This window comes from Salvelinus sp. IW2-2015, linkage group LG15, assembly GCF_002910315.2.
Source record: "Salvelinus sp. IW2-2015 linkage group LG15, ASM291031v2, whole genome shotgun sequence".
Taxonomy (NCBI): Eukaryota; Metazoa; Chordata; class Actinopteri; order Salmoniformes; family Salmonidae; genus Salvelinus; species Salvelinus sp. IW2-2015.
In genome coordinates, this window is record NC_036855.1 from 30,932,362 (window position 1) to 30,956,940 (window position 24,579).

Consider the following 24,579-nt stretch of genomic DNA (forward strand, 5'->3'; position numbering starts at 1 on the left):
ACAGATCCAGTCTGAAAAGTGTCCCGTCTACATATCCTTTTATGTTTTACAGAACACCAGTTATCCAGAATCATGCTACTGAGGCTGAACAATAATTATTCCACTGCACCAGGGGACAGAGGAGAATGAAAACAGACCACTCACTATACAGTGGCAGCAGAAGCCCCTGGAGGAGCAATGGCGATGCCTACCATCACCATGGCACCCAGCACAGCATGCAAATTGTAATCTCTTCCCCTCTCTTTACTGCTGTAGGATGCAGAGAAGATGAAGGCAGCATTCAAGAAGTTAAGTTATTGTCACGTGCACAAGTACAGTGAAATGCCTTTCTTGCCAACTCTTTCCCAACAATGCGGTAATCAATATCAGTAGTACTACACCGCTGTGACAACTCCTCTACATCCATGGTAATGTGGATGACAACAGACCCAAGTCAGCCGGCCCCCACTCACACCCAAGCTGTGCCACAAATGCACTCAACTGAATGGTTCTACAAAGTCAACAAGGGTGAGATGCTACAGATCTCCAATGGCATACGTTGACTAGGGATCAAAATGCTATTCTTAAATCCAGGTGACATCTTGCCCATGTGCAAACAATCTCTACAGTACATATTCCTAACTCAATTTCATAAGTCAGAAAATGTGCGCGCTTACTGGGTTGAGGCTGCACTACTTTCTGGCCTGGTTGGTGAAGGTTAGGAACCAAACCAGAGTGTGATGTTGAATATGAAGATGGCGATTGTGGGCCTGCTATATTGTGCACAGAAAGTTTTTAACCTCTAGGGTAGGGGGCAGTATTTTCACCTCCGGATGAAAAGCGTGCCCAAAGTAAACTGCCTGATACTTAGGCCCAGAAGCTAGGATATGCATATAATTGGTAGATTTGGATAGAAAACACTAAAGTCTCCAAAACTGTTAAAATAATGTCTGTGAGTATAACAGAACTGATATGGCAGGCGAAAACCTGAGAAAAATCCATCCAGGAAGTGGAATTATTTTCATGTGGCTGTTTTCAACTCAATGCCTATAGAGAATCCAATGGGTTAGGAATCAGATTGCCGTTCCTATGGCTTCCACTAGATGTCAACAGTCTTTAGACATGGTTTCAGGCTTTTATTTTGAAAAACGAGTAAAAAGCCATTTTTGGTCAGAGGACAGAGGAACTTTGCAGACCTGATTTTGCGTGCTCGTTTGTTATTTTTCCTTTCTATTGAAAACGGTATTGTCCGGTTGAAATATTATTGATTATAAAGACAAACAACCTGAGGATTAATTATACACATCGTTTGACATGTTGTTTCGACGAACTTCACCGGTACTTTTAGTATGTATTCGTCTGCCTGTTGTGACAGCCTTGGAGCCATTGGATTACTAAACAAAACGCGCCAACAAAACAGAGTTTTTGGGACATAGAGGAACTTTATCGAACAAAACATTTACTGTGTAACTGGGAGTCTTGTGAGTGCAACCATATGAAGAACATCGACGGTAAGTGATACATTTTATTGCTATTTCTGACTTTAGTGACTCCTCTACTTGGCTGGTAAATGTTTGTATGCTTTTTTATTTTATTTTTTATTTTTTACACGGGCCGCTGTCCTCAGATCATCGCATGGTATCCTTCGCCGTGAAGCATTTTTTAAATCTGACACAGCGGCTGGATTAACAAGAAGTTCATCTTTAAGCCACGGTATAACACTTGCATATTTTATGAATGCTTATTATGTGTATTCCCGTATTTTGAATTTGGCGCTCTGCAAATTTACCGGATGTTGGCCAGGTGGGACGCTAGATATGTTTCAAAATGTCAGATCCAGTCTGAAAATGTCCTTTCACTGTTTACAGAACGCCAGCTATCCAGAGTTATGCTACTGAGGCTGAATAATTGTTCCACCGCACCAGGCGACAAAGGATGGAAACAGAAACACTTTCACTCAATTCCACCCAAAAATTTATGGATTTTTGTACATGCGCTCGGTTCTCTTTACATTACTAAATGTTGAATTTGATCAGGGGTGTTACTAAATTCATGGAGGGTCATGCGTCTGCTGGTTTTGGTTAGTTCCTTTCAATTTGCGTCCAATTAAAGGCATACTTCGGGATTTTGGATACAATTTTTGTGTTTGTCTGGGAAGATGGAAGTTAGAAGTAGTTTCTTGAGCCAATGCTAACTGGAAGTCTATGGGTATCTGCTAGCATGCTACAGTAGAATGCATGGGTGATTGGTTTATGTAAACAGGGCATTCAAGCAGAAACATGAATAACTACAGTGAAGGGAAATGTTTAGCCTGTAGTAGAGCTAGCTAACTGGCTAATTTATAACAAAAACATACATTACCAAGGGCTAGTAAGCAAGCTAAAGCTATTATTAGCTTGCTGGAGGAATTGGGCTTAACAATACTAGGTAGCTAGCTAGCATAAGTTGGTAGCTACCAGAATGCAACCTGTAAAACGTTGAAGTCATCTAATATGACCCTTTTAGTATAGAAGGTTTGTTAACATTTTGAAATGGTATGATGATTTATGTGCCATAATTATAACGAGGAGAAGTTCCTCACCTCATCCAGAGCAGACTGCCAGTCTTTCTTCCCTGCTAAGCCTAGCTAGCCATCTGCGTCCGCATTTGGTCCACCTCTTTACGAGGGGAATCTTTTCCATGAGCACAATTCCCGCCCGCATTTTAAGCCCCACCTACCCAAACTCATGATTTGTTGGGGGAAATTGTCTGAGATCCCCCTCTCCCCATTTCTAAAAGTCCGGGAGTAGTTAACATCCTACCCAGATCTTGTGGCGTTACCCAAGGTCTGGCTCCTCTAGACTAATTGGAGCTGTGGGGGGGGGGGGGGAATCATGGGTGAGACTAAAATGAATTTCATTATAGCCACTGAGAGGACTGACCATGAAGCAGTAGACTCCTTGCCACCACATTCCTCTTTGAAAAGTGTTTGGTCTTTACACCTATTGCCAATAACATACCCATGGCCTTTAAATGTGCTACAGATTTCTCAGAATTTCTCCCATTAGGGGGCTAGGCGAATTGCAACAGCACAAGTCTGCAATCATAACAAAATCTCCTCATCCCACTTCCCCATAACATAGTGGAGACTTGCATTGAGCCTTTTACTTTCAGTTTTGGTCCACCAGTTTAGATGGTACAATGACTCCCTGCACTATTCAGTGCTTGTATTCTTCAACAAACTGCCATTGAGCGAACAGTGTAGAGTTTTAGCAACCAGGAAGGGACAAAGCGATTTCTACATTGACATACACCGGGTTTCCACTAGACAACACAGTCAAAGTCAAAACAGAACAGCTTTCCCATTTTGACAACAGAAGCCGGCGGGAGAAAATCAATAGGCAAATATCGTAGCCAATCACAACACTGGCGGATAAGTATTACTGTGAAAACACTCATTCCACCATTATTCCCCTTGCCTCTCCACAAAACATTTCTAGAAAATAAATAAAATGCCTTTCGTGAACCAACACTCACACTTGATGTTTTACCCCCCCTTACTAGCTCTGACTTTGCTGATAACTACTTTGAGGAGAAATGTACTTACTATGACGTGTAGCTATCTTAAGATGAATGCACTAACTGTACGTTGCTTAGGATAAGAGCGTCTGCTAAATTACTCAAATGTACTGCAGCTACATTATACATTCTGAAATAACAATGCAAAAAAAATCATGTTTAATCCTGTGTATCATCTATAACAGTTTCATGAGATAAAGTGGTGAATCTTTCAATGGACTGACATTCCTCTTTAATGCATAACAACCAGACAAACACAATGTTAATTATCACACCCAGAGGTTTTATTCAACTCAATAAAAAAGTATAAAATCTATATGTTTTGAATCCTGTCACATTCGTTAAGTGACTAGCCTAACATTTCAATGCCCTTTTAATTTGAATGTCATTTTCAAACTGAGGAATACTTGATCAAAAGGTCAGTCTTAACTTAAGGAACATTCCTTTAGATAGAAAATAAAACCATGACTTGAGAACAAAGACAGTGGGGCAGAGGCAGAGGCAGAGGGAGAGGGAGAGGGAGAGGGAGAGGGAGAAAGAGAGAAAGAGAGAAAGAGAGAGAGATAAGTGGTTCAGTTGGATAGACACTTATCTGCTAGGTTGGGGTTTAATGTGCCAATAATGACCCGAGTCAACAGGCTGGGCAAATAGGTTTGGCCTGGTCACCTCTTCAGTCTCCAATGATAAATCACCTTCCCCAGTCTCTGAGAGTGTTTTTGGATATGCCACCTGCCCCGGTCACAAATCACTAACACCGGTCTAACTCTGGGAAAACGCAGCTGGGACTCAAGGCTTCACATTACAATGTTCATGCAGCATAGCCCTACCGGTAGAGTGCATGCCCAATTCACTGTTTCCTTCTTAGTGGTACACTAGTGTGGATGGATATTGTAACAGAGCTCAGATGTTATATGTGCCCTTCTTCACCAGCATACTCTCATTAGCTAAAATTGGTCATTTGAATGTAAATTATATTTTTGTCTGTAATGTATTTTTAGTTATGAATCGGACCCCAAGAGTAGATGTCATGATGGCATCAGCTAAATCGGCATCCTAATAAAACAACTAAAAGGGGTTAATCAAATCAGAAAACTCCAACATCCTATTCATCTCGGCAAATTACAGAACTGTCCATAGTTGAAATGTTTAAGCACACTTCAAGCCGCTAATCGTGTCCTAAACAAGTACAACGGCCACTGAAAAAATGTATCTTCCATTCACAATCCACACCCATTCAACCTATCCTAGATTTACAAAGTCATTACTTCCAAACAAAAACACTTCCCGGGGTTCTCATAGGCTTACGTTGTTTTGATTATTGCTTGAACAGCCACAAAAATTATATTTGGTCGTGCTAGTTGCAAAATTCCTATTTTGGATGCAGCAGTTGTTTGCTGAAATGCTAACGCTCATTGATATAGGGTGGTAGCAAAGCTAGCCAAAGTGCCATTTTATTGGATTAAGTGTTTATTTGTTTTGGTGTAATGCAGTTGATTTGCAACGATAACAAACATATTAAGCAGGACATTCGTGAGACTTTCAATCCAATTATAATCCAAAATGTGTGTGAAATACACTCATAAGGAACATGTAAATGTAAGATTTTTTTTGCTGCTGGTCTGTAGACGGGTTTGTAGACGGGTTTGGCAACAAAACCGGAGTGTGCGCAACAGACGGGGTTGGCTTAGATTGTTGACACATGTAAACTATATTTCGTATCTAATATTTATTGAAAACAAATACATTTGCACAATGAGCACTTGTCTCTCAAATCGCTACAGTTATTGGTTAGCTAGCTAGTAAATTTTAGCCATATTAGCATAAACGTGACATCAGTCAAAACAAGACATGGTATCAAGAAAAAGATCATTCTAGCTGAAAAATCTAGCTGAAAGGAGCCACCTACAATTTCCCACATGGCTAGCAACAAAAACAAGTTGCCGCCATCTGGCCATCCAGAATCCCAATAACACATTGCCTTCTGCCCCATTGAAGTGTGTGCATTGTTTTCATGACGTTGTCAGCTAACCAGTCTATGAGAACTCCCCTGTGTTTCCCCCATGGTATGGTAATTGTAAATAGCAACTCAGAGTATGGGTTGTGCCATTTCCTTGAATAATCAAATTACAGTGCATTACAAGTCCAAGGCTTGAAGGCCAGGTCTCTCTGGAGAAAGAGGTCTTTTGACACCAATGGGACTTCCTAGTTAAATACAGGCTAAATAAAAACACTTCGGATTGGGCCAGAGCTAGCTAGATAAAGAGCCTTCGGAAAGTATTCAGATCCGACTTTTCCCACTTTGCAGGCAATCTATTTTAGATAAAAGCTGTAATGACCAAAAAAGTTTTAAAGATCCTCAGCAATCTATACACAATACCCCACAATGACAAAGTGAAAACAGAAGAGACACTTAAGCAAATGTATTAAAAAGAAAACAGAAATAACATATTTACATAAGTAAATGCCATGAAACTCGAAATTGAGCTCAGGTGCATCCTGTTACCACTGATCAATCATCCTTGAGATGTTTCTACAACTTGGAGTCCACCTGTGGTAAATTCAATTGATTGGACATGATTTGGAAAGGCACCACCTGTCTATATAAGGTCCCGTAGTTTACAGTGCATGTCAGACCAAAAACCAAGCCATGAAGTCAAAGAAATAGTCCGTACAGCTCCGAGACAGGATTGTGTTGAGGCACAGATTTGGGGAAGAGCACTAAAACATTTCTGCAGCATTGAAGGTCCCCAAGAACACAGTGGCCTCCATCATTCTTAAATGGAAGAAGTTTGGAACCACCAATTCCTAGAGCTGGCCACCTGGCCAAACTGAGCAATCCGGGGAGAAGGGCCTCGGTCAGGGAGGTGACCAAGAACCCGATGGTCACTGACAGAGCTCCTCTGTGGAGATGGGAGAACCTTCCAGAAGGACAACCATTTCTGCAGCACTCCAATCACGCCTTATGGTAGACTGACCAGACGGAAGCCAGTCCTCAGTACGACAGCCTGCTTGGAATTTGCCGAGTCACCCAAAGACTCACAGACCATGAGAAACAAGATTATCTGGTCTGAAGAAACCAAGATTTAGGCCCAAGCATACAATGGCAAGCATCATATCTGGAGGAAACATGGCACCATCCCTACGGTGAAGCATGGTGGTGTCGGCATGATGCTTTGTGGATGTTTTTCAGAGGCAGGGACTGTCAGGGGCTGGGAGAATAGTCAAGATCGAGGGAAAGATGAACAGAGAGATCCTTGACGAAACCCTGCTCCAGAGCACTCAGGATGCCAGACTGGGGTGAAAGTTCACCTTCCAACAAGACACCGACCCTAAGCACACAGCCAAGACAACGTCTGAACCCGGACTTGAACCCGATCGAACATCTCTGAAGAGACTTGAGAGCTTGAGAGGACAATACTATACTTTTGGAGAATCTCCCCAAAACACCGGTGTGCCAAGCTTGTAGCGTCATACCCAAGAAGACACGATGCTGTAATTGCTGCCAAAGGTGCTTCAACAAAGTACGGAGTTAAGGGTCTGAATACTTACATAAATGTGATTATTCCTTATTTTTTAACAAATCAGCAAAAAAAAATCTAAACCTTTTTTCTTCATCATTATGGGGTATGGTGTGGAGACGGATGAAGAAAAAAAGTAATATATTTTGGAATAAGGCTGTAACATAACAAAATGTGGAAAAAGTCAAGGGGGTCTGAATTAGAGGTCGACCGATTATGATTTTTCAACGCCGATACCGATTATTGGAGGACCAAAAAAAGCCGATACCGATTAATCGGTCAATTTTTAAAATGTATTTGTAATAATGACAATTACAACAATACTGAATGAACACTTATTTTAACTTAATATAATACATCAATAAAATCAATTTAGCCTTAAATAAATAATGAAACATGATCAATTTGGTTTAAATAATGCAAAAAGAAAGTGTTGGAGGAGAAAGTAAAAGTGCAATATGTGCCATGTAAGAAAGCTAACGTTTAAGTTCCTTGCTCCGAACATGAGAACATATGAAAGCCTGTGGTTCCTTTTAACATGAGTCTTCAATATTCCCAGGTAAGAAGTTTTAGGTTGTAGTTATTATAGGAATTATAGGACTATTTCTCTCTATACCATTTGTATTTCATATACCTTTGACTATTGGATGTTCTTATAGGCACTTTAGTATTGCCAGTGTAACAGTATAGCTTCCATCCCTCTCCTCGCCGCTACCTGGGCTCGAACCAGGAACACATCGACAACAGCCACCCTCGAAGCAGCGTTACCCATGCAGAGCAAGGGGAAAACTACTCCAAGTCTCAGAGCCAGTGACGTTTGAAACGCTATATGCTTATCTCTCTTTGTTTACAATGGTGCTAACTTAGATAATAGCATCGTTTGCTTTCGCCAAAAAGCCTATTTGAATTCTGACATGTTGGCTGGATTCACAACCAGTGTAGCTTTAATTTGGTATCTTTCATGTGTGATTTAATGAAAGTTAGATTTTTATAGTAATATATTTGAATTTGGCGCTCTGCATTTTCTCTGGCTTTTTGCCAAGTGAGACAGTAGCGTCCCGCCTAAACTCAGATTTTTGGATATAAATATGAACTTAATCGAACAAAACATATATGTATTGTGTAACATGAAGTCCTATGAGTGTCATCTGATGAAGATCATCAAAGGTTAGTGATTCATTTTATCTATTTCTGCTTTTTGTTACTCCTCTCTTTGACTGGAAAAATGGCTGTGTTTTTCTGTGGCTATCTACTGACCTAACATAATCGTTTGTGATGCTTTCGCCGTAAATCCTTTTTGAAATCAGACATGTTGGCTGGATTCACAACAAGTGTAGCTTTAAATTTGGTGTCTTTCATGTGTGATTTCATGAAAGTTAGATTTTTATAGTAATATATTTGAATTTGGCGCTCTGCATTTTTACTGGCTTTTGGCCAAGTGGGACGTTAGCGTCCCACATATCCTAGAGAAGTTAAATAAAGGTTTAAAAAAAAATCCTAATCGGTGTCCAAAAATACCGATTTCCGATTGTTATGAAAACTTGAAATCGGCCCTAATAAATCGGCCATTGCGATTAATCGGTCGACCTCTAGTCAAAATTATTGTTAACCCCGTTTTCAAAAATCTATCACCTTCCCTTGCGAGGATAACGACACAGACTTTTTCTAAAATATTTTATGAGATTGGAGAACACGTTGGGAGGGATCGCCATACAGAATCTTTCCAGATCCTTGATCTGCACTTATGGACTCCCCTCTTCAATTCAAACCACAGGTTTTCAAATATGAATACTGAGAAGCCCATTGCAAAAGGTTGATTTTGTGGTCAATTAACCATTTCTTTGTGCTTGGGGTTGTCTTGCTGGGAGATCAACTTGCAGCCATGTGTCAGCCTCCTGGGAGAGGCAAACAGGTTCCTGGTATTTGGTAAAGTTCATGATGCCCTTGACCCATATCAAAGATCCACCACCATATTTTACCGTAGGTACGAAGTAATTTTTTTGCATATGTTTCTGTTTTTCAACACCAAACCCACCATTGGTGCGCGTGACCGAAGAGCTCTATTTCACGTCATCTGACCAGTGTCAGATCCAATCCAAGTGCCAATGCAGTTTTTCAAACTCCAGGCAGTGCTTCGGTCAGATGACATGAAAATAGAGCTCTTAGGAAACCCACAAACCAGTTGTGGGTTTGGAATCTATATTTACAACTCAATCTAAATAAATAAAAATTACTCAACAGCTGTCAGTCAAGCCCCCTCCCCCAATGCTCTTACCTGTCCCATCAGGGGTGGAACGCACAAACGTGGGCAGCATCTTGACAGCGGCCGTGGGGTTGGAGTCCCGGCCCAGACCCTTGTCCATCTCCCGTCGGAATCTCACCGACACGTCCATCAGGTTCTCGTCCGATAACCGCAGGTGGTACAGGTATTTATCCACCTTGAGAAAAAAAGAGAGTAAGCTAGAGTAAGCTAGCAACTGGAGGTGCTACACGTATTTATCCAACTGACCTTAGGAAAGGGAGCGAGCGAGATAGGAAGATGGATGAGTAAGCCTTGTTTGATCCAGAAAGGCTCATAGGGTAGGAGCTGATCACCTGATTCTGTAGCATGAGGCAGCTTGATGTACCAGTGCACACCCTGGACAGCAAGCTAGGATAAATATGAACCAATATTCCCTATTGATTACGAACTACGTCTGACATGAGTATCCAATGCTCATGAGGGTTGCCATGCAGTGACATCAGTAGCTATGCAAAGGAACCAGCATCTGTTTGTTTAGGCCTAGATATTTGCTTACGTGGTTATAAGCTTGTGTCTATATTTTGTCGCTTTACCACTGAAGTTAGGCTACATAATGTTGTGTTCAATTAGTGTGAGTGTGTGTCAGGGTTTCCGTTAGCTGATTAAACCGTTTCTGGACAAAATAACCAGGAGACAAAAAATTCCATTGCAAAATAATGCTTTTCATTCATTGCAGGAAATACATTTGACCGTCATGCTTTTATTTTTTAAATTCACCTTTATTTAACAAGGTAGGCCATCCATCGTTAAATATCCGACCTGGCAAATGTTTCAAAAATGATGTCTTATTGGCTGCTTTATTACAGGAGTTGCATGTTCTGTTCAGATTAATTACCATAATCTAAAATGTGAATCCTGTCATTCTGAGCACAGTGGGTGGATGCCCTAATGGGTTACACACCCAATGCATGAGTCTGGTAAATTTCTCAAATGGTCGGTAAATTAAAATCTTCCCGGTCACGTTGTTCGGCGCCACATTTTCTTAATGGAAACCCTAGTGTGTGTGTGTGTGTAGCTATGGTCCGGAGCCAATAGGGACAGTGGCATTACATCTTATCATACTACAATCTCCCCTGGCTGAAATGCCAACAGTCATGTGGTAATGCCCGCTTTGTCATGATAATAGTAATGGTTCAGAATCTGAACAGAGTGACTGTTTCCATAGTCTGGGTGACATTACAGACAAGCAGTCAACAGAGAGACTACACAATGGAAAATCATAATTATCTATCTTATTTGTTAGGCACGTCGTCTACAATAGTCCTAGACCCATTTCACTGTCAAAGCCAAATCTGACTACCTCTGTAGGCCTCAACTCAAACCTCCGATAAAATGTTATTGTACTGGAAGTCACATTTCCCCAGGGCTAACTAACCCCACCCCCTGCATTACTGGTTGGCTCCAACTCCAGGAACTGAATGGCTCTGCTAGGCAGCAGCCATAAGAACTGTACAAGCAGCTGATTTCACACATGGCCCAACCACATTACTCTAAATACCAGGAACCTCACTGACTTGCAAAACGTGTCCGGCAGCAAGGAGCACGTGACTGGAGGAAGGGGGAACACGAGACGAGTGAAAAGGTCTAGCAAACCACAAACCAAATATTATGGCTTTATTGTATTTGTCTCAAATGGCTAGACCTAGCTGTCTACAGTAAAAGCCGGCAAACTGCAACATATCAATGATATCAGCATGTATAGGCTAAAAGTGGTAGACTGCTGCCTTGCACAATCACGTGGCCCAGCGCCACTAAGTAAGGTAAGACCCTGGTACAGTGGCTGAGTCCCGAATGGCACTGTATGCATGTAGTTCACACACACAACTTTTGACCAGAAGGCTCTAGTCAAAAGTAGTGCACGACATAGGGAATAGGGTGGCATTTGGGACACATCCCCTTAAGTCACCTTGGCCTGAAGGTCCTGGCTAGCAAAAAGACTGATAATAAATATCTGATACAGACAGAACACAACGTTCCAGCAGCAACCTGGAACAGACTGACCGTACAACATTCAATCTGAAACTGGAGATGGACTTAGAAAGCAGAACCTCACCAGAAAGGGAGGGGTAGAGGGAAAATGGGGAGTAGCGAGGGAAGAATGGTCGAGACATTATGACACTACCATAGCCACAAGAAGATGTTGTGAGTTAATGGAAGGCCTTAAATTTTACGTCATTAAGGTCTACATGACATTAGACATTCTCAGTATATTTTTTAATACTACACAAATGACGGAAATCTACTCTGACACTGTCATGATAATAAAAGACCAATTGTAGAATATTAGGAGATAACACAATATTAGAGATAATACATACATACATACAAGACCAAAAGTACGTGGACACTAGAGGTTGACCGATTAATCGGAATGGACGATTAATTAGGGCCGATTTCAAGTTTTCATAACAATCGGAAATCGGTATTTTTGGACACCGATTTTGCATAATTTTTTTTACACCTTTATTTAACTAGGCAAGTCAGTTAAGAACACATTCTTATTTTCAATGACGGCCTAGGAACGGTGGGTTAACTGCCTCGTTCAGGGGCAGAACGACAGATTTTCACCTTGTCAGCTCGGGGGATCCAATCTTGCAACCTTACAGTTAACTAGTCCAACGCAATAACGACCTGCCTCTCTCTCGTTGAAGACTGCCTGTTACGCGAATGCAGTAAGCCAAGGTAAGATGCTAGCTAGCATTAAACTTATCTTATAAAAACAATCAATCATAATCACTAGTTAACTACACATGGTTGATGATATTACTAGATATTATCTAGCGTGTCCTGCGTTGCATATAATCTGACTGAGCATACAAGTATCTAAGTATCTGACTGAGCGGTGGTAGGCAGAAGCAGGCGCGTAAACATTCATTCAAACAGCACTTTCGTGCATTTTGCCAGCAGCTCTTCATTGTGCGTCAAGCATTGCGCAGTTTATGACTTCAAGCCTATCAACTCCCGAGATGAGGCTGTTGTAACCGAAGTCAAATGGCTGGCTAGTTGGCGCGCGCTAATAGCGTTTCAAACGTCACTCGCTCTGAGCCTATGGTTGTTTCCCTTGCTCTGCATTGGTAATGCTGCTTCGAGGGTGGCTGTTGTTGTGTTCCTGGTTCGAGCGAGGAGAGGGATGGAAGCTATACTGTTAAACTGGTAATACTAAAGTGCCTATAAGAACATCCAATAGTCAAAGGTTAATGAAATACAAATGGTATAGAGAGAAATAGTCCTATAATTCCTATAATAACTACAACCTAAAACTTCTTACCTGGGAATATAGAAGACTCATGTTAAAAGGAACCACCAGCTTTCATATGTTCTCATGTTCTGAGCAAGGAACTCAAACGTTAGCTTTCTTACATGACACATATTGCACTTTTACTTTCTCCTCCAACACTGTTTTTGCATTATTTAAACCAAATTGAACATCTTTCATTATTTATTTGAGGCTAAATTGATTTTATTGATGTATTATATTAAGTTAAAATAAGTGTTCATTCAGTATTGTTGTAATTGTCATTATTACAAATAAATAAATACATTTTAAAAATAAATAAAAATAAATCGTCCGATTAATCAGTATCGGCTTTTTTGGTCCTCCAATAATGGGTATCGGCGTTGAAAAATCATAATCGGTCGACCTCTAGTGGACACCTGCTCGTTGAACATCTCATTCCAAAATCATGGGCATTACTATTGAGTTGGTCCCCCCCTTTCTGCTATAACAGCCTCTACTCTTCTGGGAAGGCTATCCACTAGATATTGGAACATTACTGCGGGGTCTTGCTTCCATTCAAATACAAGCACATTAGTGAGGTTGGGCACTGATGTTAGGCGTTCCAATTCATCCCAAAGGTGTTCGATGGGGTTGAGGTCAGGGCTCTGTGCAGGCCAGTCAAGTTCTTCCACACAGATCTCGACAAACCATTTCTGTATGGACGTCGCTTTGTGCACGGGGGCATTGTCATGCTGAAACAGGAGAGCACATTATTGTCGAGAATGTTATTGTATACTGTAGCGTTAAGATTTCCCTTCACTGGGACTAAGGGGCCTAGCCAGAACCATAAAAATAGCCCCAGACCATTATTCCTCCTACACCAAACTTTACAGTTGGCACTACGCAGTCGGGCAGGTTGCATTTTCCTGGCATCTGCCAAACCGAGATTCGTCGGTTCAACTGAAGAGTGATTCATCACTCCAAAGAACACGTTTCCACTGCTCCAGAGGCCAATGGCGGCGAGCTTTACGCCACTCGAGCCGACACTTGGCATTGCGCATGGTGATCTTAGGCTTGTGTGCGACTGCTCGGCCATGAAAAGCCATTTCATGAAGCTCCCAACGAACAGTTATTGTGCTGACATTGCTTCCAGAGGCAGTTTGGAACTCAGTAATGAATGTTGCAACTGAGAGACAGATTTTCAAAGCTACAGCACTCTTCGGTCCCGTTCTGTGCGCTCCTGTGGCCTACCACTTCACGGCTGAGCCGTTGTTGCTCGTAGACATTTCGTTTTCACAATAACAGCACTTACCATTAACCGGGGCAGCTCTAGCAGGGTAGAAATTTGACAAACTTACTTGATTGAAAGGTGGCATCCTATGACGGTGCCACGTTGAAAGTCACTGAGCTCTTCAGTAAGGCCATTCTACTGTCAATGTTTGTATATGGAGATTGCGTGGCTGTGTGCTTGATTTTATACACCTGTCAGCAACAGGTGTGGCTGAAATAGCTGAATCCACTCATTTGAAATGGTGTCCACTCCACATTAATATACACTACAGTTCAAAAGATTAGGGTCACTTAGAAATGTCCTTGTTGTTGAGAGAAAAGCAAAATGTTTTGTCCATTAAAATATCAAATTGATCAGAAATTCAGTGTAGACATTGTTAATGTTGTAAATGACTACTGTAGCTGGAAACAGCAGATTTTTTATGGAATATCTACATAGGCGTACAGAGGCCCATTATCAGCAACCATCACTCCTGTGTTCATTATTTTAAAAAGGCTAATTGATCATTAGAAAACTATTTTGCAATTATGTTAGCACAGCTGAACTGTTGTTCTGATTAAAGAAGCAATAAAACTGGCCTTCTTTAGACTAGTTGAGTATCTGGAGCATTTGTGGGTTCGATTGCAGGTTCAAATGGCCAGAAACAAAGAACATTCTTCTGAAACTTGAGTCTATTCTTGTTCTGAGAAATTAAGGCTATTCCATGTGAGAAATTGGAAAGAAACTGAAGATGTCGTGCAACGCTGTGTACTACTCCATTCACAGAACAGCACAAACTGGCTCTAAACAGAACAGAAAGAGGAGTGGGAGGCCCCGGTGCACAACTGAGCAAGAGGACAAGTACATTAGTGTCTAGTTTGAGAAACAGACGCCTCACAAGTCATCAACTGGCAACTTCATTAAATAGTACCCGCAAAACACCAGTCTCAATGTCAACCGTGAAGAGGCGACTCCGGAATGCTAGCCTTCTAGGCAGAGTTCCTCTGTCCAGTGTGTGTTCTTTTGCACATCTCAATCTTTTATTTTTATTGGCCAGTCTGAGATATTGCTTTTTCTTTGCAACTCTGCCTAGAAGGCCTGCATCCCAGTTGCCTCTTCACTGTTGAGGTTGAGACTGGTGTTTTGTGGGTACTATTTAATGAAGCTGCCAGTTGAGGACTTGAGGCGCCTACGTAGATATTCCATTGAAAATCAGCCATTTCCAATAGTCATTTCCAACATTAACAATGTCTACACTATTTCTGATCATGTAGGGAACTTCTTATGGCTGCAGGGGCAGTATTGAGTAGCTTGGATGAAAGGTTCACAGAGGTGCCCATAGTAAACTGCCTGCTCCTCAGTCGCTAATATATGCATATTATTATTCATATTGGATAGAAAACACTCAGAAGTTTCTAAAACTGTTTGAATGATGTCTGAGTATAACATAACTCATATGGCAGGCAAAAACCTGAGAAAAATCCAACCAGGAAGTGAGAAATCTGAGGTTGGTCGATTTTCAACTCATCGCCTATTGAATACACAGTAGGATATGGATCTGTTTGCACGTCCTACGGCTTCCACTAGATGCCAACAGTCTGTAGACCCTTGAATGAAGCTTCTACTGTGATGTGGAGCCGGATGGGAGCTGTTTGAGTCAGTGGTCTGGCAGACAGCCAGGTCACGCGCATTTTACATGATAGGGACTTGCGTTCCATTACTTCTATAGACACAAAGGAATTCTCCGGTTGGAACGTTATTGAATATTTATGATAACATCCTAAAGATTGATTCTATACTTAGTTTGACAAGTTTCTTCGACCTGTAATATAACTTTTTGAAGTTTTCGTCCGACGTTAGGCTGGACCTGCACGAGCGTTTGGATTTGTTTACCAAACAAAAATAGCTATTTGGACATAAATGATGGACATTACCGAACAAAACAAAAATGTATTGTGGAAGTGGGAGTCCTGGGAGTGCATTCCGACAAAGATCAGCAAAGGTAAGTGAAGATTTATAATGCTTTTTATGAGTTTTGTTGACTGCACAATTTGGCGGGTAACTCCATGGCTTGCTTTTGTGGCTGAACGCCGTTTTCAGATTATTGAATATTGTGTTTTGCCGTAAAGCTTTTTGAAATCTGACACAGCGCTTGCATTAAGAACAAGTGTATCTTAATTATATGTAAAACATGTATCTTTCATCAAAGTTTATGATGAGTATTTATGTTATTTGACGTGGCTCTCTGCAATTTCTCCGGATATTTTGGAGGCATTTCTGAACATGGCGCCAATGTAAACTGAAGTTTTTGGATATAAATATTAACTTAATCGAACAAAACATACATGTATTGTGTAACATGAAGTCCTATGAGTGTCATCTGATGAAGATCAAAGGTTAGTGATTCATTTTATCTCTTTCTGCTTTTTGTGACTCCTGTCTTTGGCTGGAAAAATAGCTGTGTTTTCTGTGATTTTGCGGTGACCTAACAATCGTTTGTGGTGCTTTCGCTGTTAAGCCTATTTGAAATATGACACTTTGGTGGGATTAACAACAAGATTACCTTTAAATTGGTAGAAGATACATGTATGTTAGAGGAATTTTAATTATGAGATTTCTGTTGTTTGAATTTGGCGCCCTGCACTTTCACTGGCTGTTGTCATATCATCCCGTTAACGGGATTGCAGCCATAAGAAGTTAACAAAAAAAGGGTTAAACAAATCAAAATATATTTTATATTTGAGATTCTTCAAAGTAGCCACCCTTTGCCTCGATTACAGCTTGCACACTCTTGGCATTATCTCAACCAGCTTCATGAGGTAGTCACCTGGAATGCATTTCAATAAACAGGTGTTCCTTGTTAAAAATTTACATTTGTGGAATTTCTTTCCTTCTTAATACGTTTGAGCCAATCAGTTGTGTTGTGACAAGGTAGGGGTGGTATAAAGAAGATAGCCCTCTTTGGTACAAGACCAAGTCTATATTATGTCAAGAACAGCTAAAATAAGCAAAGAGAAACTAAAGTCTATTATGACTTTGAGACATGAAGGTCAGTCAATCCGTAACATTTCAAGACCGTTGGAAGTTATTTCAAGTGCAATTGCAAAAACCAGAAACTGGCTCTCATGAGGACGGCCACAGGAAAGGAAGACCTCTTCTGCAGAGGCTGAGTTCATTAGTTACCAGCCTCAGAAATTGCAGCCCAAATAAATGCTTCAGAGTTCAAGTAACAGACACATCTCAACATCAACTGTTCAGAGGAAACTGCGTGAATCAGGAATTGCTGCAAAGAAACAACTACCAAAGGACACTAATAAGAAAAGACTTGCTTGGGCAAAGAAACATGAGCAATGGACATTAGACCGTTAGAAATCTATCCTTTGGTCTGATGAGTCCAAATTGGAGATTTGTGAGATGCAGAGTAGGTGAATGGATGATCTCCGCATGTGTGGTTCCCACTGTGAAGCATGGAGGTGTGATGGTGCTTTGCTGGTGACACTGTCAGTGATTTATTTCGAATTCAAGGCACACTTAACCAGCATGGCTACAACAGCATTCTGCAGTGATACGCCATCCCATCTGGTTTGCGCTTATTGGGTTTTGCGCTCATTTGTTTATCAACAGGACAATGACACAACACACCTCCGGGCTGTGTAAAGGCTATTTGACCAAGAAGGAGAGTAATGGAGTGCTGCATCAGATGACCTGGCCTCCACAATCACCCGACCTCAACCCAATTGAGATGGTTTGGGATGAGTTGGACCGCAGAGTGAAGGAAAAGCAGCCAATAAGCGCTCAGCATATGTGGGAACTCCTTCAAGGCTGTTGGAAAAGCATTCCAGGTGAAGCTGGTTGAGAGAATGCAAGAGTGTGCAAAGCTTTCAAGGCAAAGGGTGGCTACTTCGAAGAATCTAAAATATATTTTGATTTGTTTAACACTTTTTTGGTTACTACATGATTCCATGTGCTATTTCATAGTTTTGATGTCTTTACTATTATTCTACAATGTATAAAATAGTAAAACCCTTGAATGAGTAGGTGTCCAAACTTTTGACTGGTACTGTGTATATAAATAATAAGCTACTAAATCAACTTTCCAGTGGCACTGACTAAACCGATGAAGATAGCATGAATATGCATAGCCTAAGCTTCTCACCATCTTCTCACCATACCGGTGATCGTTTCCAAGACATGCCTGAGCTACTAAAACAGTGCTGTTCATCTGTTGCGAGAAGAAGAAAAAAATAGTTGCTTCTATTGACTGAGATTAGATTTCTCTTTTCAGCAGTAGGCATTTGCTTTGCAAACACATTTCCCAAAACCGTATTTTTACATTTGTGAAAGGCACTTTAGTCCCTCCAGGATTTTTTGTGATATTGGTGGGCAAAAGTTGATTTGCTGCACCAATCCTCACATATTGCATGGCAATATGCATGAATTTTGTGCAATTGGTAGCGGAAATGCGTTGACGAGGGAAACATTTTGTTGATGTGTGGCTTAATTGAACCATATAAACAAAATGGGGGAAATGTCCACTGATTGGTCGAAATTGCAAGTCCTCTTTTTGTACTGCGGTGATGGGTCAGTATCATGAGATATTGTGAAATGATTTTACTGTTTTATGCAGAAATAATGCAGTGATTGTCAAATTTGCAAGCACTCGCATAATATGCAGGGAATTGTTGATTTTGCAAAAATAAAATGTGATCAGCAAATCCTGTAGGGGCTAAAATGTTGCTATTCACACACCACAAAGATAAATTAAATTCAGGACTGGCAGCTATTTTGAGCAAACCCATGAGTTTACCAGTCAAATTTCCAAGGTGAGAGGTTCCAAAATCCTTCTATGGATTATATTCTTATGACTACAACACAAGTTGTTTGCTATTTGGTGTGGGTGCTGCCCAAATTCAGTCAGTGTTCAGACAGGAGTAATTGTATAATTTGGGCAAAATTATTTCAATTTATCAGTGGGCGCTGCAGCACCCCTACTTCCCGCTGCTATGGACAGGAATCAATTTTGTCAGGGCATAAGTAGGGTAAAGCAGACTAGCCTAGAGAGAAAGGATCAGAAGGGTGAAAAGCCCAAATGTAACAGCCATTGACAGAGCAGGCAGATCAAAAAGGATAAGTATGTGACATTTATTTACCTAATGTAAAATGTTTTAAGTGTGATGCTAGTAGTACAGTCTGTGGCCACACCTTACAGACTTTGACTTGCAAACTCACAGCTGGTGAGTTTGTCTGGACTGGTGCAATACCAACAACGAGACAGCCTACAGGGAGGAGATGAGAGCCCTGGCAGAGTGGTGGCAGGGAAATAACCTCTCTCTCAACGTTAACAAAACAAAGGAGCTGATCATGGACTTCAGGAGACAGCAGAGAGCACACCCCATCCACATTGATGGGGCCACAGTGGAGAAGGTGAAAAGCTTCAAGTTCCTCTGCGTACACTTCACTGACAATCTGAAATGGTCAACCCACACAGACAGTGTGGTGAAGAAGATTCAACAGTGAGGTCAGTACAGGTGCATTAATACTTGGATCTCAAGGCCATCAGACTAAAATATCCATCACTAGCCAGCCTCCACCCAGTACCCAGCCCTGAACTTAGTCACTGTCACTAGCTGGCTATTGTACATTGACATGGAACACTGGTCACTTTAATAACGTTTACATACCGTTTTATACATTTCTTCTTAACCTTTATTTAACCAGGAAGGGCTAATTGAGATTTGAAATCTATTTTTCAAGTACATCCCGGCCAAGTCGATACTCAATTACAGACAGACATGAAAATCTACAGACAATCTAATAGTATACTGTATTCTAGTCAAGGCCATTTATTAAGCTATTGCTGTAAATATACGATCCTATCCACTTATTCTTCAGATATACTATATATTCTATCCACATTCTGTGCATGTCTATACATCACATACACACACATAGTTGAAGTCAAAAGTTTACATGCACTTAGGTTGGAGTCATTAAAACTCGTATCAACCACTCCACAAATTTCTTGTTAACAAACTATAGTTTTGGCAAGTCGGTTAAGACATCTACTTTGTGCATGACAAGTCATTTTTCCAACAATTGTTTACAGACAGATTATTTCACTTATAATTCACTGTGCCTTTAAAAAGCTTGGAAAATTCCAGAAAATGATGTCATGGCTTTAGAAGCTTCTGATAGGCTAATTGACTTAATTTGAGTCAATTGGAGGTGTACCTGTGGATGTATTTGAAGGCCAACCTTCAAACTCAGGTCCTCTTTGCTTGACATCATGGGAAAATGTAAAGAAATCAGCCAAGACCTAAGAAAAATAATTGTAGACCTCCACAAGTCTGGTTCATCCTTGGGAGCAATTTCCAAACGCCTGAAGGTACCACGTTCATCTGTACAAACAATAGTACGCAAGTATAAACACCATGGGACCACACAGCCGTCATACCGCTCAGGAAGGAGACGCATTCTGTCTCTTAGAGATTAATGTACTTTGGTGCAAAAAGTGCAAATCAATCCCAGAATAACAGCAAAGGATCTTGTGAATATGTCCGTAAAAGGTGCCTTTACGGAGGACATATTCAATCAATCCCTATCCCAGTCTGCTGTCCCCACATGCTTCAAGAGGGCCACCATTGTTCCTGTTCCCAAAAAGCTAAGATAACTGAGCTAAACGACTACCGCCCCGTAGCACTCACTTCCGTCATCATGACGTGCTTTGGGAGACTAGTCAAGGACCATATCACCTGCACCCTACCCGACACCCTAGACCCCACTCCAATTTGCTTACCGCCCCAATAGGTCCACAGACGACAGAATTGCAACCACACTGCACACCGCCCTAACCCATCTGTAAAAGAGGAATACCTATGTAAGAATGCTGTTAATCGATTACAGCTCAGCATTTAACACCATAGTACTTTCCAAACTCGTCATTAAGCTCCGGACCCTGGGTCTCGACCCCGCCCTGTGCAACTGGGTCCTGGACTTTGAGGGTAGGAAACAACTTCTCCACCCCGCTGATCCTCAACACTGGGGCCCCACAAGGGTGTGTTCTCAGCCCTCTCCTGTACTCCTTGTTCACCCATGACTGCGTGGCCATGCACACCTCCAACTCAATCATCAAGTTTGCAGACGACATTACAGTGGTAGGCTTGATTACCAACAATGACGAGACGGCCTAGAGGGAGGAGGTGAGGGCCCTCGGAGTGTGTCAGGAAAATAACCCCACACTCAATGTCAACAAAACAAAAGGAGATGATCGTGGACTTCAGGAAACAGCAGAGGGAGCACCCCTATCCACATCGACGGGACAGTAGTGGAGAAGGTGGAAAGTTTTAAGTTCCTCGGTGTACACATCACAGAATACTGAAATGGTCCACCCACACAGACAGCGTGGTGAAGAAGGCGCAACAGCGTCTCTTAAAACTCATGAGGCTGAAGAAATTTGGCTTGTCGCCAAAAACACTCAAACTTTTACAGATGCACAATCGAGAGCATCCTGTCGGGCTGTATCACCGCCTGGTACGGCAACTGCGCCGCCCACAACCGTAAGGCTCACCTACACCACCCGATGTCACAGGAAGGCCAAAAAGATCATCAAGGACAACAACCACCCGAGCCACTGCCTGTTCACCCCACTTTGCTGCAGGAGGGACTGGTGCACTTCACAAAATAGATGGCATCATGAAGCGGGAAAATTATGTGGATATATTGAAGCATCATCTCAAGACATCAGTCAGGAAGTTAAAGCTTGGTCGCAAATGGGTCTTCCAAATGGACACTGACCCCAAAGCATACTTCCAAAGTTGTGGCAAAATGGCTGAAGGACAACAAAGTCAAGGTATTGGAGTGGCAATCACAAAGCCCTGACCTCAATCCCATAGAACATTTGTGGGCAGAACTGAAAAAGTGTGTGCGAGCAAGGAGGCCTACAAACCTGACTCAGTTACACCAGCTCTGTCAGGAGGAACGGGCCAAAATGTACCCAACTTATTGTGGGAAGGTTACCTGAAACGTTTGACCCAAGTTAAACAATTTAAAAGGCAGTGCTACCAAATACTATTTGAGTGTATGTAAACTTCTGACCCACTGGGAATGTGATGAAAGAAAGAAATCACTATTATTCTGACATTTGACATTCTTAAAATAAAAGTGGTGATCCTAACTGACCTAAAACATGTTATTTTTACTAGGATTAAACATCAGGAATTATGAAAAACTGAGTTTAAATGTATTTGGCTAAGGTGTATGTAAACTTCTGACTTCAACTCTATTTATACCCCGGACTACAACATTGCTCATCCTAATATTCCTATATTTTTGAATTCCCCTCTTTACTTTTAAAATGTATTGTTAGATATTACTGCACTGTTGGAGCTAGGAACATAAGCATTTTGCTACACCCGCAACAACATCTGCTAAATACGTGTATGCAACCCATAATATTAGCTTTCACATCCTGCTACAAGCAACACAAAGCTCTCATAGATGCTGCCCTTGCCACATATGCAGCACAGCTGAGAGGGAGAGTGTGTGTGTTTGGGGTAGTGAACCTAAACCTAAGGTGAGTGAGATGGAGAAGGGTGAACAGAAGATAAGTTACCAACCTGGTCTCAAAGCATTTTGTAATATTCTGTACGTAAATCCAAAACATTACTTTTAGGCAAAGGGGGATACCTAGTCAGTTGTACAACTGAATGCCTTCATCTGAAATGTGTCTCCCGCATTTAACCCAACCCCTCTGAATTAGAGAAGTGCGGAGGGCTGCCTTAATAGACATCCACGTCGTCGGCGCCCGGGGAACAGTGGGTTAACTGCCTTGCTCAGGGACAAATCAATAGATTTTTAGCTTGTCAGTTCAGGGATTCGATCCAGCAATTAGTATATGTTACGTTTCATATGGTATGAATTAATTTGTGGATGGCCATCACCCATTTTGTATGATATGTTATTAATTACAATTCATATATATGTTACAAATTAACAAAACTTACAAAATGTTATGAATTTGGAGACCATATATGTTTGGAATTCTAGTTAACTGACTAACGTTAGATAGCTAGGGTTTAGGGTTAAGTTGAGTTGTTAGGTTAAAGGGTTAGGACTAGCTAAAAGGGTTAAGGTTAGGGCTAGAAGAAGGGTTCACTAAAAGGGTTACGGTTAGGGTTAGCTAACATGCTAAGTAGTTGCAAAGTATCTAAAAAGTAGGTAGTTGAAAAGTTGTTAATTAGCTCAAATGTAAAAGTTGTCCGTGATGAGCTTCTTACTCGCACCCAACGAACCTACTTAATAAGTAACCATCTGCCTTATTTAACCATACCAAATGTAACATATACTAATGGATTTACGTTTACCATGTTACGTCTAGTCTATGAGACCACGCTGGACTTACGTAGAAGCACTTCATGATAGGCTCATTTCCACAACCATTTATCCTACTACTGATGTAACGATAAGTGTGCATGCATCCTGTCTAATTATGTGGATAGTCCTGTTTAGGTCAGTGATGTAGACAGTCTTACGTTTCAGGTTCAGCCAAGCGAAACTGACATGCCAACCGTCTATTTCTCAAAACATTGCTAGGTCAGTGTTGCCATTTCTTGGAATCCCTGCCCATCCATAGACCGGGCCGACGGCTCTCGCTCTGGCATTGCATTGAAATGCGGAAACAAGAAGATGCGCAATTATTGCATATTAAACAAGTCAGTAAAAGTGAATAATACTTGGGCATATCTTGTCAGTGTCTTCAACTTTAATTTAGTTCGTTTGGATAGACATTGTGGGGCATTTGACGGAAAATAAAACCTATTAACTACCACTCCTTAGAGGAAATTCGACACAATGGAAACTAGCTAGACGCTCCACTGACGCAATGCCAATATGATCCGAGTCATCACACGACACGTGTGGCGTACTTCAAGTAACCTAGCCTCTTCTTTCGAGTGCTAGCTAACCGGTCAACGGCCAATATCACTTGTAAAATATGTCCCTTTATAACATAAAAAGAGCAAAGACATGTAGCTATGTTTTCTAGGCACTTACTTGTTGAACTTTGTCATGGTGGAGCTCCGTGAAGTAGTAAGCCAGAAGATGAGAGGCTATCATCGTCGTTGTAAATGTCCTTCTCTACCTCTTAGTTAGTTAGCTATGTCAATGTAATTATTTCCTATAGGGCTTGTTCGTTAAAGTTGTCGGCAACTAATCATAACGTCGAACAAAATCTTCTCTGGCCTTCGTAATGACAACTTTAGAGATGAAGGCTACAGAAGTCACATCGATAACTTCCACCTACTTCGAACAAGTAATTCTTAATATTCTTCGCGTCATTGCTGGCGATTGGCCACGAGGAAGGTGTGGCTTCTCTTCTTGTCTAACGATAAGCAAATTATCATAATGATGAATATTATAATTAAACACAAGATGTCCTTAAATATTATTATTTGATCTCTCAGAGCAACTTTTAACATTTGTTATATAATATTAATATATCTTATTCATAGAGATACAACTATAATCGAATATATATAAAACAGGAGTGAGTTTGGTTTGTAATACGGATTAAACTGATTTCAGAGTGCAGTTCCATCTATTGACATGATGTTCCTGATTACAGGACTTAGAATGACAATTCACATTTCTTACATTCATGAACTGCCAGAAGAAGAAAAAATCTCATCATAGGAAGAAAAAGACTGTATGGGGGAAGAATACAATTTAAGGCAGGAAA

At 41.1% G+C, this 24,579-nt stretch overlaps 1 protein-coding gene across 1 annotated transcript in view; it reads right to left on the reverse strand.

Annotated features, from left to right (window-relative positions):
- Positions 1-24,201, reverse strand: part of hk2 (hexokinase 2) — a 59,530-nt gene extending 35,329 nt beyond the window's left edge. Inside the window, exons 1-2 of the mRNA XM_024001704.3 lie at positions 23,895-24,201; positions 9,331-9,493 (exon numbers count right to left, since the gene is read on the reverse strand). Coding sequence (XP_023857472.1) covers positions 9,331-9,493; positions 23,895-23,957 — 226 coding nt within the window. The 5' untranslated portion in view covers positions 23,958-24,201. The remainder of the gene's footprint in view (positions 1-9,330; positions 9,494-23,894) is intronic.
- Between the last annotated feature and the right edge of the window lie 378 nt (positions 24,202-24,579).